At 43.5% G+C, this 13,746-nt stretch overlaps 1 protein-coding gene across 2 annotated transcripts in view; it reads right to left on the bottom strand.

Moving 5' to 3' along the window:
- fndc3ba (fibronectin type III domain containing 3Ba) overlaps positions 1-13,746 on the bottom strand; it is a 151,318-nt gene that overhangs the window by 23,453 nt on the left and 114,119 nt on the right. For both annotated transcript variants that reach the window (XM_083792680.1, XM_083792681.1), the window contains exons 18-23: positions 13,259-13,377; positions 12,884-12,989; positions 11,212-11,384; positions 9,736-9,849; positions 9,186-9,335; positions 5,249-5,532 (exon numbers count right to left, since the gene is read on the bottom strand). In XM_083792680.1, the coding sequence (XP_083648806.1) occupies positions 5,249-5,532; positions 9,186-9,335; positions 9,736-9,849; positions 11,212-11,384; positions 12,884-12,989; positions 13,259-13,377 (946 nt within the window). The remainder of the gene's footprint in view (positions 1-5,248; positions 5,533-9,185; positions 9,336-9,735; positions 9,850-11,211; positions 11,385-12,883; positions 12,990-13,258; positions 13,378-13,746) is intronic.

Raw genomic sequence — 13,746 nt, 5'->3', positions numbered from 1 at the left:
AACATGTAATCATAACCTAGTAGCTTCTTCTAAGTAACGCTATGGACCAGAGCTAATCATAACCCTTATAAAGACCAAAGGAACTGTGATTGTTGTTGAGGCTTGTATTATGAATTGATTGAATTACATCGCGTATACATTTCTATTCAACCAGCGCGGTCCTGTGTCTCTCTCCTCCGCTCCTATAACTTGCTGCTCTCACCAACAACGTAACATGCTATGCTGCGCCGTCGAATGGTGTTCCACATCGAAAATAGCATATCTACAAGCTCACAACGCGTCCATCCATGAGGCATTGTGGACTTGTAACTCTGATTCTGCACAGCTGCTGTGAGTAAAGGAAAATCAGAACGACAGCTGCGCTTCACCGGCTCTGCCTATAGTTAACCCTTTACTCGCTGGTTGTTTTCAACGTTTAGAACATGGTGTTTTAATGCTTGATTTGGATGAAAAAATATGATATTTTACCGCAAAATAATCTACTAATATTCTAATTTTATGGTATTCGAGTCGACTAACAAAAATAACGTTTGGTTAATGGCTTACCATACAGTATATGGGCATAAAAGGGACACAGACAGATGGGTGGAACGGGTACTCTGACATGGGTACAACGGGTATTGCATAGCCGGGGGGGCATGGATCTCCAACTTCCATCGTTATTCGTTACCGACCCGGTGCTCTACAGCCGGGCACCGCTCTAGTGTAACAAATGTGAGAACTTTTTCTACCACTGGACATTGGATGTCAAACCTCTGTCCCGCCATGCCGGCCTCTGTGGCGACCTCCACTGCTGGCTTACCGACAGAACAACAATGCACACAGAACCCCCACCTTCTTTACAGAACAGCAGCACAGACTAACGGTGCAACATTCCTGCCTTGGACAGGCTGTGTGTAATAGGGGCTTATGTCTGCACTGCAGGTTGATTAGCTGCTTAACATCCCTATGAGAGGTCATGTTGCACAGTGTCTGCCGTCTGACATTTACAGACTGATACTCCACCTTTTATTGGATTTCATGCAGCAGCAAAGTGAATATGCCCACACACAGTGGTGGGGCACGCACACACACCTCCTGACAGAAAGCAATCAGTAACCTTTCAGTAGTCCTGCAGCTGGATGATTCATTAGGTAGAATCCCTGGAATCACTAGCGTGTGCATGCGCGTGCGCGCGCGCACACACACACACACACACACACACACACACACACACACACACACACACACACACACACGACAAAGGGCAACACAAACTACGTATATATAAATTAAATAATGATGATGAGGGTAAGTAATGATGTGTAAAAGAAGCTCAAGTAAATAATGAGCTACTTGGAAATTCTCTGTTGTTTCATCCACCTTTGTTTTAACAAGAACCACAATAAGCTTTAAACTTTAGAGCAAAGCAGGAACAAAAACAGAAGGGGAAAACAACACAGTATACACTGAGTTGTTAACCTGAGACTGAGTACATATACTTGCAACCACAAAACACATCAGAATTCAGCAACCTAAAAGAAACAATCACACCTGTGACATCATCATGCATCATCTCATACTGGCCAATCAGAATGCCTGTTGCCTGTGATTGGTTAGCTGATTTGCTCATTTACATACGTAAATCTTCCCTTTAATGTCAATGGCGTTTAATGTTTTGATGTTTAATTTACGTCATATTTAGCGGAATTTTGACTCAATTTCTCTTGTTCATTGTCAATGGCAAATCTCGAGATGTGTGGGGACAAAGCTGTATATAGTTGGCCCTCAAAAATCACACCTGTGTGAAATGAGGGGCGCTCTTATTATCATTATGTCATCATACATCATCTCATTCTGGCCAATCACAATTTGCATCCTCACTTTTGTCTTAAATTTTGGTTTACACATTTTTGTCTTCAATGTTTGCGTTTACACAAACCCTCAAAGCCCCATTCTTTACAAGAGTTAACATATTTTACCAAATTACTTACAGTAGAAGGTACTTACAGTAGAAATCATATCAGGCTACCATAAAAACATCACCCTTATCTAAATCTTACTTAATCTTGTTTAAAGGAGTTGCAGAGTCAGTAGTAGTCACCCGAGAGAGCCAAATTTGATCTATTCTCAAAAAGAATTAGTTGCTGTGAGAGTGTTGCTGTGTGCCCTCCACAAATTCCTATCCAACATCAGGTTCTTGAGCTCTGCAGTGTTGTTATAGCCAAGCTGTCGCGCCGCAGCACGTCTACATAGGTGGTACGCTTCTTTCCCCTCCTGGCTTTGCCCTGGGTTGGCTCCCATAGTGTCAATTTACTTGCCTCAAGTATTGGGTGCCTGACGCAGTGCCCTGCCAGCCTCATCCTTCTCTCTCTGACTTTGTAGTCAAAAAGAATACGCTGACCCATTTTAACTCCATTATTGTTCCCTAGGTGGTAGCATAAGCACACCTAACCTTTGCCAACCGTCCGCTCTCACTCTACGATCCTTTCATTTCCGGGTTATTCAGTGAGGCGGGGGCTGTTGTTGTGAGGACATTGATCGTTAGCCATACCCCTTAGCTCTCGTCATAAACAGTTACAGTTACAAAAGTTAATAATAAAAAAACAATCATTCTAAATTTGCATACTGGCCATCAATATTAAGGTTATTATGTTACAAAATTAATACTGAATGCTCTCTTACCACAGCATAGACCACTTTCAGTGCTTTGATAGCCTGCAGTTAATTGAAATGAGCTCATTAGCCTATCTTAATGTGATTAAAATGGGAAATTGGGGAAATTTACATAAATAGGCTGGCTTTCAAACTTTCTGCCACAATCAAATTCACAAGCCATTAATAAAATATATATCCTGTCAAAATCAAATTTGCATTGAATTAGCAACACATGCTGAGCACGTGCTAGACTTCTGCATGCGTCATTTCCTTTCATCGCTCAGGATAAGAAGAAGATTACAGGTCATGGTCATTTCGGGTACTATACGGTGAAGTGAACATTCATTACCACTGATGCCTTCAGTGAAGCTGTGCTTGACAGCCCGCCTGTCTTAAAGCTGCTCCAGAGACATTCAAAATCTTAAAGCAAATCTAATGGAGTAAAAGAAAGTGCTTGGCAAAGACACCTGTCTACACATGGCACATTAAGACTGATGGAGAAACCAAGACTGACAAACTTCCTGGATTCACTTCCCGTATGAGTGTGATGTGGGGTTTGGAGACCAGTAATCAACCCTGATCATAGGACGTTCACTTAGAGTGACCATGCCCACTTAGGAGACCAATTGCATATCATTTTTCGCACTATAGTGGCGAAGCATGGGATTGCCTATCCTTCTACCCTAATTGAAAAGGGGGGACCCATTTATTATCCGTTTGTCTTCTTCTACCAAACCACTCTGTTTGCACAAATCTCTCCATGCACAAATACCAATGCATGCCATAGGAAATGCAACGCACTACATTGCATCCATGCAACTGTCCTATTTACTGTACACTTCGAACTTTTATGAAAATGCATTATTGCGCAATATAACTGCCCTGCTTGTCTGTGATGTCAAATGCGTCACCACTAGAGCCCCTCCCCCTTTTTTGTTCTTGTTTATTTTTATTAATTTATTTTTATTCAATTATAAAAAATATATATATATATTTTTTTTTTCTAGTCTTTAATTAAAGATCTTTTCGATTTGACAAGATGGGTTTTGGGGGAGTTTTTCAGGTACTGTCAACTCGGGACATGAAAATACAAAAAAACATAACCGGAAATAAATGGGGATTGTTTTTGTAAACCATGGATGATTGTTGAACTGTTGATACTCTACCATATGGCAGTCTGACCCTACAACCAACCAACAATTAAGAAACAAATCAGTCACTTTAGAAGGCTAAAGTTATTTGATAGTTATCTAGTTATAAAATATAGACAATACTTAGACAGTGCTTTCCATACATATAGCCACAAACACACCTACAATATTCTGAAATACCCTACAAGCCAAGATAACAAAAATGGGATTCTGAAACAAAACACCACACACACACATGTATTATGAACAGGACAATCCCCTCTCTGGTAAATAACAGAACTACCGTCATCAGGCACGCACGCACACACGCACATGACATGGGACTACAATTCTGTTTAAAATAGGGAACGTCGCACCCTAACCCCTAAACCTAACCTCTAAACGCCTACGTCCTAACCTTTTACATAAACATAAAATGACCCTTACTGTTAAGAGGACCAGGGAAATTCTCTACTATTGTTCTGGGGGACATTTGTTCTTCAAAAGCATAGTAATTCACGCTTGCACGCACACACACACAGTGTTCCTGTCTCAGCAGCAGCTATTATGCAAGAGACCTGAGCGACGGTGTGACAAAAACAAGCCCAGAATGAAAGCTGTAATATGCAATCACCAGGCCACACACACACACACACACACACACACACACACACACACACACACACACACACACACACACACACACACACACACACACACACACACACACACACACACACACACACACACACACACACACAAATCTTTTATTTCCTGGAAATAGTCAGAAATGAACACATGCACGTACGCAAACATACAAACAATCTGGTTGCCAATGTACATGTTGTGGGTGAGTGAAAGAGGGTCTGACATCATTTCTGATGCAAGCACCAAAATTATACACCGTAAAATCCTCACCGTAAATTTAACTAATTAAAGTGTACAAATGTAACTAAAGGGACCTTTAGTTACACAACATCTTTGTGTAGCTATTAGTATGGTATAAGTCTGTATAAGTCTGGTATAAGTCTGTAAAATGTTGATTTCAATGTTATATCCTTTATTAAAGCGTCGTTGGTCAAAAAATGCATGCCTCGGGTGGTCTGCAATCCTCCCTCCTAGAGGATGCCTTAGCCTTTAGCTAAGGCATGGTTAAAATCCGGTGTCATTTAATTTTGCCCCTTGAATAAAGCACCTCACTGAAAGGACCTCTGGCAGGGAACGGACACAGAGTCACAGACTGAAACAATGAGTTATTAATGCACACTTTCCCAGCACTTACAGCATTTACCTGATGCAGTTAATCCCACAAATAATAACACATTCATTATGAAATAATGATGTGACCTGTGTACCTGTACTCGCTGTCAGGCTGTTAGGCCTGTGACCAGGTGACTGGACATAGTGATGTAACATACCTGTACTCGCTGTCAGGCTGTTAGGCCTGTGACCAGGTGACTGGACATAGTGATGTAACATACCTGTACTCGCTGTCAGGCTGCAGGCCCGTGACCAGGTGACTGGAGCCCGTCTCCTCGGCGATGGTCTGGCCGTCCAGCGTGACCACGTATGAGGAGATCTCCGCCCCGTTGCTACTGGGCTCCTCCCACTTCAGGAAGAGGCAGGTGGAGGGGGAGGGGTGGTCCGACTCCGACGAGGGGGGTTGGTCCAGGAGGCAGAGGGTGGAGACCGGGTCGGGACAGGTGGCCGGGGTCTGGAAGCTGACCTGCTCACTGTAAGGGCCCGCCCCCGCCTGATTGACCGCCTGAAAGATCAACAGCAATGGGACAATGTGAACACGCACGATATCCAATACCTTATGGAATGTTCCAAATGTATGGGCATGCTTTTTAAATCTTAGTCCAAGGGAGAGCCACACACATTTTAAGTTTCACGACAATATTGAGTTTGTCAACAACAGACATTCATTGTTATTTCTCTGGTTCCTGGCCAAAGTGTAACAAATGACTTGAAGTCATATCTATTAATCGATTACAAAAAAAACATGCTTCTCATTTCGGAACCAGGCACTTACCCATTCACACCATGACTGTCCTTCATTACTTAACTTCATTTGCCATGGTGTGTGATAATGGTAATTTATTTCGGTCAAAGGGACTCAGGGAGGGTCACAGCTTTTCATTTCAGAGCACTCTGTTCATGACTGGCTCTAATCTAGCAAAGCACTGGAGGTCAAAAAGGAGTTTGGACTAGGCTGAAACTTTGGCCAAAAATGGAGCTGAGTTGATGACATTACTGAAGTCATAGAACTAATGTCATAGAACAAGGGTTCCCAAAGTTTTCAGGCCATGACCCCCCAAAATAATCATATATCAGATACCCTGTATAGACTTACTGTATAGTATACAGCTTTTACATTTACAATACAGTGTATACCCCCCCCCCCCCCCCCCCCCCTGCAGTTCCAGTTTGGGAACGACTGCCATAGATGACAGCCACCCTAGACTGGCCACATGAAGTCTCAGATCCACATGGAAACCACGCCATTAAAAGACCCTGTCTTGTTTACTGGATTTTACAGGTTTGAACCCATTCGTTTTTTTAAGCATTTGAATTCCGTCCTATATGCACACTATGCCCATACATTTGAATACGAATGAGACGAGGACAAAGATGAAGGACAGGGAATGATAAAGGCTGACATGGAGAGAATAAGCGAGTTTGGGGAGAGAAGGAGATGGAGAGAAGAGATCAAGACGAAAGGTTAATGAATGGACAGAAAGACTGATGAACTGAGTCTGATGAGCTGAGCCAGATGGATGCAAGGGACACGAGAAAAGAGAACATAGGAACATAATGAGCACTTCAGGCCCCCTGAAGGAAGACAGACAGAGGGGGAAGGATAAATGTAAAAGGTTTTGGGCAAGATGAAAAAAGCACAAGAGAAACAGAGACAGTAGTAGTTCTGGGTAGAGAAGCACAACTGGCAAACAAAACCATAGGGTACACTATCGGCCATTTGCAGTGTCACGTAACAGCATGTACATCTGTATTCACTTCAAGGGTCCTATTTATCAAATGCCCTTCAATCTATTTTCACTCATAATAATCCGTCTCATTTTCATTGAGGGAGAAGACCTGTGCAAAAGATTCACATCTAAAATACACCTTTTGATCAGAAAAGAAAATATTTCGCCGGAAGGAAAAATCTGGTCAATGGGATTTTCCTATTCTGTAGTGTAGTAACTAAAATATATTTTTTCTTCCGGTGAAATATTTTCTTTTCTGCCCAAAAAGTGCATTTTATACGTGTGGTGGGGGGCTCTCAGAGTGAGTCCACTAGGTAAAACCATCTTTGTATTGGTGAGTAGCGAAAGTGTTCTTTCGACAGGCTGTGCAGTCTGTGATGTGTATTGCGTGCGCAGCAGATGCTTGAAATTCCCATAGCGTTAAGGAGACGTCCTTCTAACGCTATATGGACCAGAGCTCAGCTACGTCACGCCCGCAGGTGAAACGCTTCAGTGACAGCTGAAAATTAACGGCTGGTGACTTCATGTGTATTGGAGCCTATAGGCATGACCCTAATGCAGGGACCCTGACCCCCTACATGTGGGGGATCCAGGACCATTTGAATATTCCAATAAAAATAAAACAACTGATTAATTTAACATTCACTTTTCATTTTATATTATCTTGTTGAAGTACTTTAATTCCATAGTGATATACAGTAGTATTATAATATAGACCATATGCCCCAGTATAAAAGGCACAGCAGATGCAGGAGGTGTCTCCTCGAGAATGTTCTTGCCAAGTTTCAGAGCGACAGCTACAAGATTAATCTCGTAGAGGATGAAAGAGTAACATCATCTGCCGCTGTACGTTTATGGCATGGTAAATCAAGCGCACCTGGAGTTGTAGAGCCGAACATGTTTCTCTAATAACAAACGTATCTATAGTGTTATAGTGTGCAACCTAATATATATTATAACTGAGGTTTGTACTTGGGGTTGGTCACTAAGAAGGACAATCACAAAGACAGTATTTATTCATACAGTATGCCTGATTTATCTTCATCTTTCAAACACACTTTGAACCGACTCTGTGATTAGATTTTGACTCGTCTCCCAGAAGATAATCCGTTCACTTCTGTTTGAGTGTCGGATAAATTAAGTCCACCTCAAGCACTTCAAACAAGTTACGCTTAAATGTAATTTTGTGCAGATTTGCGAGGGGGGTGTTTAGAGCCGGTAGACAGAGGTCACACAGCGATCAATGTACTCACAGATGTTCTCTGCACATCTGTTTATACAGTACCTGACATACAAGATGTGTGTTTTCTACTCAAACTTGCGCTCTGGCTTCTTTGCTCATGCAAAATGAATGCATACCACACACGCACACACACAAGTATTACTATGTGAACTATGTGAGGACAGCAAGAATTTATGACAGTTATTTTACGATAAAAAGCTAGAAATGTGCTAGAAATGTGCATTATCGGTGCACGACGCCAGCGCAACCCTAACTCTAACTTTAAATCAGGCTTAACCCTAACCCATAAACCTAACCTTTAGATGTAAAACAAAACGTAAAACTTTAAATACATTTTGTTTAACCATAAAACCACAAAATGGTCTTCACGATGTCTGTTTCTCATCCACACGCACACATGTCTCATCATGTATAAACCCTATAAAGGAGCTCATAAATAAATATAGTAACCATGTAATATGCTTTCATACAATTCATAACCCAGTGAAAAGGCCACATCACAAGTGCGTGTGTGTGTGTGTGTGTGTGTGTGTGTGTGTGTGTGTGTGTGTGTGTGTGTGTGCGTGTGCGTGCATGTTTCTGATGCACACACAATATAATCCTGAGTGTTCATGTAATTCTGTGAGTAAAAATAAATGACCTGTAAGAAGAAGGGGGGAGGGGGCACTTCCTATTAAATATAAGCTTTCAGAGAACCCATTACCCTTCACCTTTCACTGTGTGTCTGTACTTTGTCCAAGGTGTTTGCCTGCATTTGTATGTACACTGCTGTGTGTTTCTGTAAATGGTGCATTTATATAGCGCCTTTATCCAAGGCACTTTACGTAGTTTGTGCATTACATTCACCCATTCACACACTGATGGCGGAGGAAACCACGCAAGGCACCAACCAGCACATCGGGAGAAATTAGGGGTTCAGAGTCTTGCTCAAGGACACTTTGACACTAACTCTGGGGGAGCTCGGATTCGAACTGGTGACCTTGCGGTTCCCATCTGGTCACTCTACCCCTGAGCCACCGCCACCAACTCTGTGAGTGGTCTAGTGTGTGTTTATTTATTGGTGTGTGTGTGTGTGTGTGTGTGTGTGTGTGTGTGTGTGTGTGTGTGTGTGTGTGTGTGTGTGTGTGTGTGTGTGTGTGTGTGCGTGCGTGCGTGCGTGTGTGCGTGCATCAGAGTGCATGTTACCTGTAGCCTGCAGCAGTAGAAGGTGGCAGGCGTCAGGTCTGATAGTTCACACTGTGTGGCTGTTCCAGAGTAGATGAGCTCCATGGCTTCGTCCTCTCTGGCCCACTCCAGGCGGTACTCTGAAATGTCTGCCCCAGATCCCTCTGGACTCTGTAACACACAGATACACACAACCTCTGAAATGTCTGCCCCAAACCCTCTGGACTCTGTAACACACAGATACACACAACCTCTGAAATGTCTGCCCCAAACCCTCTGGACTCTGTAACACACAGATACACACAACCTCTGAAATGTCTGCCCCAAACCCTCTGGACTCTGTAACACACAGATACACACAACCTCTGAAATGTCTGCCCGGTTCATTTGGTTCCACGTGTAGTGTAGTGTACATTCCCGGAGTTACAAATGGATAAACACTGAGGATTTTACTGTGCATCTAATGATTAAAACTAAAAACTAAAACATGCTAATTCAGTGTGTGTGTGTGTGTGTGCGTGCACGCGTGTGTGTGTATGTGTGTGTGTGTGTGTGTGTGTGTGTGTCTCACCTCCCAGCTGAGCGTTAAGCATGTGTTGCCATTGAGAGTGATGAGTGGCGCCGCACACTGGCCAGGAGGACCTGCTGCAGTTGTCACCTCTGTTGGTTCTGAGTACGCTCCAAACTAAACAAATAAAAAGCACACAAACATGTACACATTCAGCACTGGAGCAGGCATGGATGACCTGGAGGTATAGACAATAGACATCACAAAATCCACACACAATGGCCAGGTGCTACGGGCAAAAAGTGTGCAGATACTTTGAAGGACTAAAATGATTTCATTGCACTCTAACTCCATTTACCCTATTGTTTGCCGACTAGGGTTTATACCGTTTACTCGTAATTGTAAGTCTGCTCAATTCTAATTTGTAATTGATCTGTTTTTTTAATTATTATCTCTCCACTGACTGACTGCCATTTTATCTGCCCATGAAGTTTACTTCCCCCTCAGAGAAAAGGAAAGAGAAATGACAGAGCAGTTATTGACCTTGGAGATGATCTGGGTGAGGACGTGGGGTGTGTGTAGGTGTGTTTGTTGTGATTGCATCAGAGACCGACAGAGAACGGTAGGGAGAATTGTTTTGCTATCAAGTGTCTCCGTTTGACGATTTAGTCTGGAGAATGGGTTTGTGTCCGTGTGTACGTGGTAGTGTTACATAAAAGCCTGGATGTGGGGCGATAAATACCATAACCTTGTGGACATAGTCAAATCCTCAGCGTTCATTTATTTTATCCATTTGTAATTTGACAAATTGATTTGTTAGTTTACAGCAGGGGTTGACAATCCTGGTGACATTAATTGCCATGTTTTGTATTGTCTTGATAGTCATTGTGCCATATCAACATTAATGACACCACATCATTATTTTTCCAACTGATTTTGATTTCCCATACGTACGTAATAACAAGCTATTTCTTTTGAAATACTTTCTTTCACATCAGGACATTATGATCATCATTCATTAGACTCAGATACATAAACCACAACTCCCAGACTCCCTCCCTCCCCACTGAGCGTTTGAATGAATGTAAATTACAATTAATTATGTACAGCTTGTCTTGAATGTGTCCTCTGCACGTGCCCTCTGCGTTGTGTGTGTGTGTGTGTGTGTGTGTGTGTGTGCGTGCACAACCAGCTCTGAGTGTCTACTCCCTCCACTCAGGGGCTAACTGACCAAACCAATCCGATTACAGCTAGAGTGCAGAACACTCACCGTATATACTCACTCAGTCACTCTATTTGGGCTGTCTGGGGCAAACTTCTCTGGGAACACTGCATGTACGTGTGTGTGTGTGTGTGTGTGTGTGTGTGTGTGTGTGTGTGTGTGTGTGTGTGTGTGTGTGTGTTTGTGTGTGTGTGTACGCGTGCATGTTTTTAGTTTTGAATTGTCAGTGTTACTGAACATTTTCATAGTCCTCTCTGTGCTGATATTTAATGGCCCACAACACCCATTAACTGCTGCATGCATGTCTTGCGTCTTACCCCAGCCTCGTTGGCTGCCCGGAGCCGGAAACTGTATGTTGCTCCAGGTAGCAGACTACCCACGGTGCATTGCAGCTCCGTCCCATGGTACAACTCTGCTGGCTCAGTGTCTGCCTCGCTCATCTCCAAACTGAACACACACTCCTCACACACTCCCTCTGAGAGAGGAGAGTCTGGACGGACAGAGACAGAGAGAGAGAGAGAGAGAGAGAAAAAAGAGAACACGATGAAGGGGAAGATGATAAGAGAAGACGAAAAGAAAGAAAGAAAAAGAAGAGAAAAACATAAAATACCATTGCTGTAGCCCAGGGGTACTCAACTGGCGGACCGCGGTCCACGACCGGACCGCGGTCGCGGTCCGGTCGCGACCGGATGGTACATTTGGTACATTTTGGTACATTTCTCATGTGAAATTGCTGCAAAGGCCCCCAAAATGTCCCCCAAGGGCCCCCAAAATTCTGGCGCGCGCTATGCGCGCGCGCAGTGTGGCCTGCCAGGGCGTATAACTCCCGGCCTGATTTGGAGTTCCACTCCGGGCCTGCACTCTGAACCCCATTATTGGTTGGGTGGAAGGGGATCTGATTTGTATAAGCTTGGCTTGACCATACTAAACGGGCATAGAGCCCCGCTCTCCGATGGACGCCGCGCATGGGACCGGACCTCGGTCTTATTCAAAAAAATATTTGTGGACCTTCATCATTTCTAGTTGAGGACCCCTGCTGTAGCCTGTAGGTGCGCGACATGTACACTTATAGGCTATACGCTCGCACATGGTCAATGGATGAAATGATTAGCAGACGTATACTTACATGCATGCTGAAAGCGTTGCGTGTACTTAAGATTATTTGTTGAAGATTGTTTTCAGTCTACAATAACCGGATGTTTCGATCATTATATCAGGTAAATGTCTTTCAGATAATGCCTTCATTGATCTATTCATCTATCTATGTATTCCCAAAGGTGGTGATGTGAGATTAATGAGGAGGAGCGACAAAGGGCGGGAAAATGCCTGCTGTGAATAATGTCTGACCTTCAAATCAGTCCGCTAATGGTCCCAACGCGACCCCAAACTAGCCTGATTGAAACACAGGCCAGATGTAGATCACCCGTTAAAGCGAGAGGTTGCTCAACCTCTTCAGTCCACATTTATCAAATTAAATAACACAACTGGAGGCTCACGCATGCCTATGCGAAACAAGTCTAATCAGCCGTAATGGGACAGCATTAGGTGAGGTTAGGCTGGAATTAGGCTTTTAATGGGCTAAACTATGGATGAATTAGGTTGAAAAGAGCCAGAGGCTGATGTAAGACCTCTAAGTGTTACTGAAAAGCAGCCAAAAGCTCTCAAACAAACAAAAACAAGGCCCAGGCCGTGGCGTAACGGTCTGGGCACCGGACTGGTAATCCAGTCGCAGTGTGCCGCGGGTTCGACTCCCGAGCCCGACACGGCCTTTACTGCATGTCATCCCCCATCTCTCTCCCGTTTCCTGTCAGCCTACTGTCTGTCCCTTCAAAAATCAATAAAAAGGCGTAAGCCGCAAAAAAAAAAATCTTAAAAAAAAACAAAAAAACAAAAACAACAACACAGTGTGCATGCGTGCGTGCGAGCGAGAGAGACAGTGGGTGTATACTGTATACATGTTTGCATGTATTTGTGTTCGTGCACACTCACCCCACTCTAACTGAACTTCCTTGTGTTTGGCTTTACCCACAATTCTTGGCGGCTGGCAGGGCCCTGGAGGGACACTTAACGTGCGGACCGGAACACTAACAGTACACTGGGGAGCAGAGAGGAGCATGGGAAATGCAGTCAAATAACAATGATCAATCATCACAGAAAAAATGTTGGAATGTGGAATGTTGGGGTATTGGTGTTAAATGTAAAAATGGACACGCAAGGGTCTTTCAGAGTTAGATTAACATTCAGGATCTTAACGAGTACATCAGTAAGATCATTAATGTCTACTTGTCTCTGAAGTCGTGTCCTCAAATTCCCACACTTGAAATACAGGCTGTGTGTGTGTGTGTGTGTGTGTGTGTGTCTTACTGGGCTGTGTCCTCCTGTGCTGATGCTACACACACGTAGACGGTAGGAGGTCCCAGGCGTCAGGCGCTCACAAACACACTCTGTTGCTGGACCGCTGTATGCTACCTCCCATTGACTCGCTACACACACACACACACACACACACACACACACACACACACAAAAGAAAAATCAGAGTGGTTACACAACACCTCCTAATAGGCACATTTACGTGTTCTTGACATAACAACTGTACGCTGCATTGTGTTGCTCCTCCTTCTTTTGATGATCGTAAGATGTAGCCATTGGATTATGAAATGCCTCATTATGCCTGTGAAATGGCAGGGCATTGTGATTTAAACACCTGTTTACCACAATGATTTAGATTTTTCCTTTCTTTCTTTTTTTAAACCATAATTATGTAACATCCACCAGTCCAGGTAGACGTAGTAGAAGTCAGTCTTAGACAATCAGCATGAAAATATGGCAGAACAACACGGGCGGATGGT

Source organism: Protomyctophum parallelum (genome assembly GCF_964188405.1).
Source record: "Protomyctophum parallelum genome assembly, chromosome: 20".
Taxonomy (NCBI): Eukaryota; Metazoa; Chordata; class Actinopteri; order Myctophiformes; family Myctophidae; genus Protomyctophum; species Protomyctophum parallelum.
Note: the sequence above shows the minus strand (reverse complement) of the source record. Positions and strands in the feature narration are given on the sequence as shown.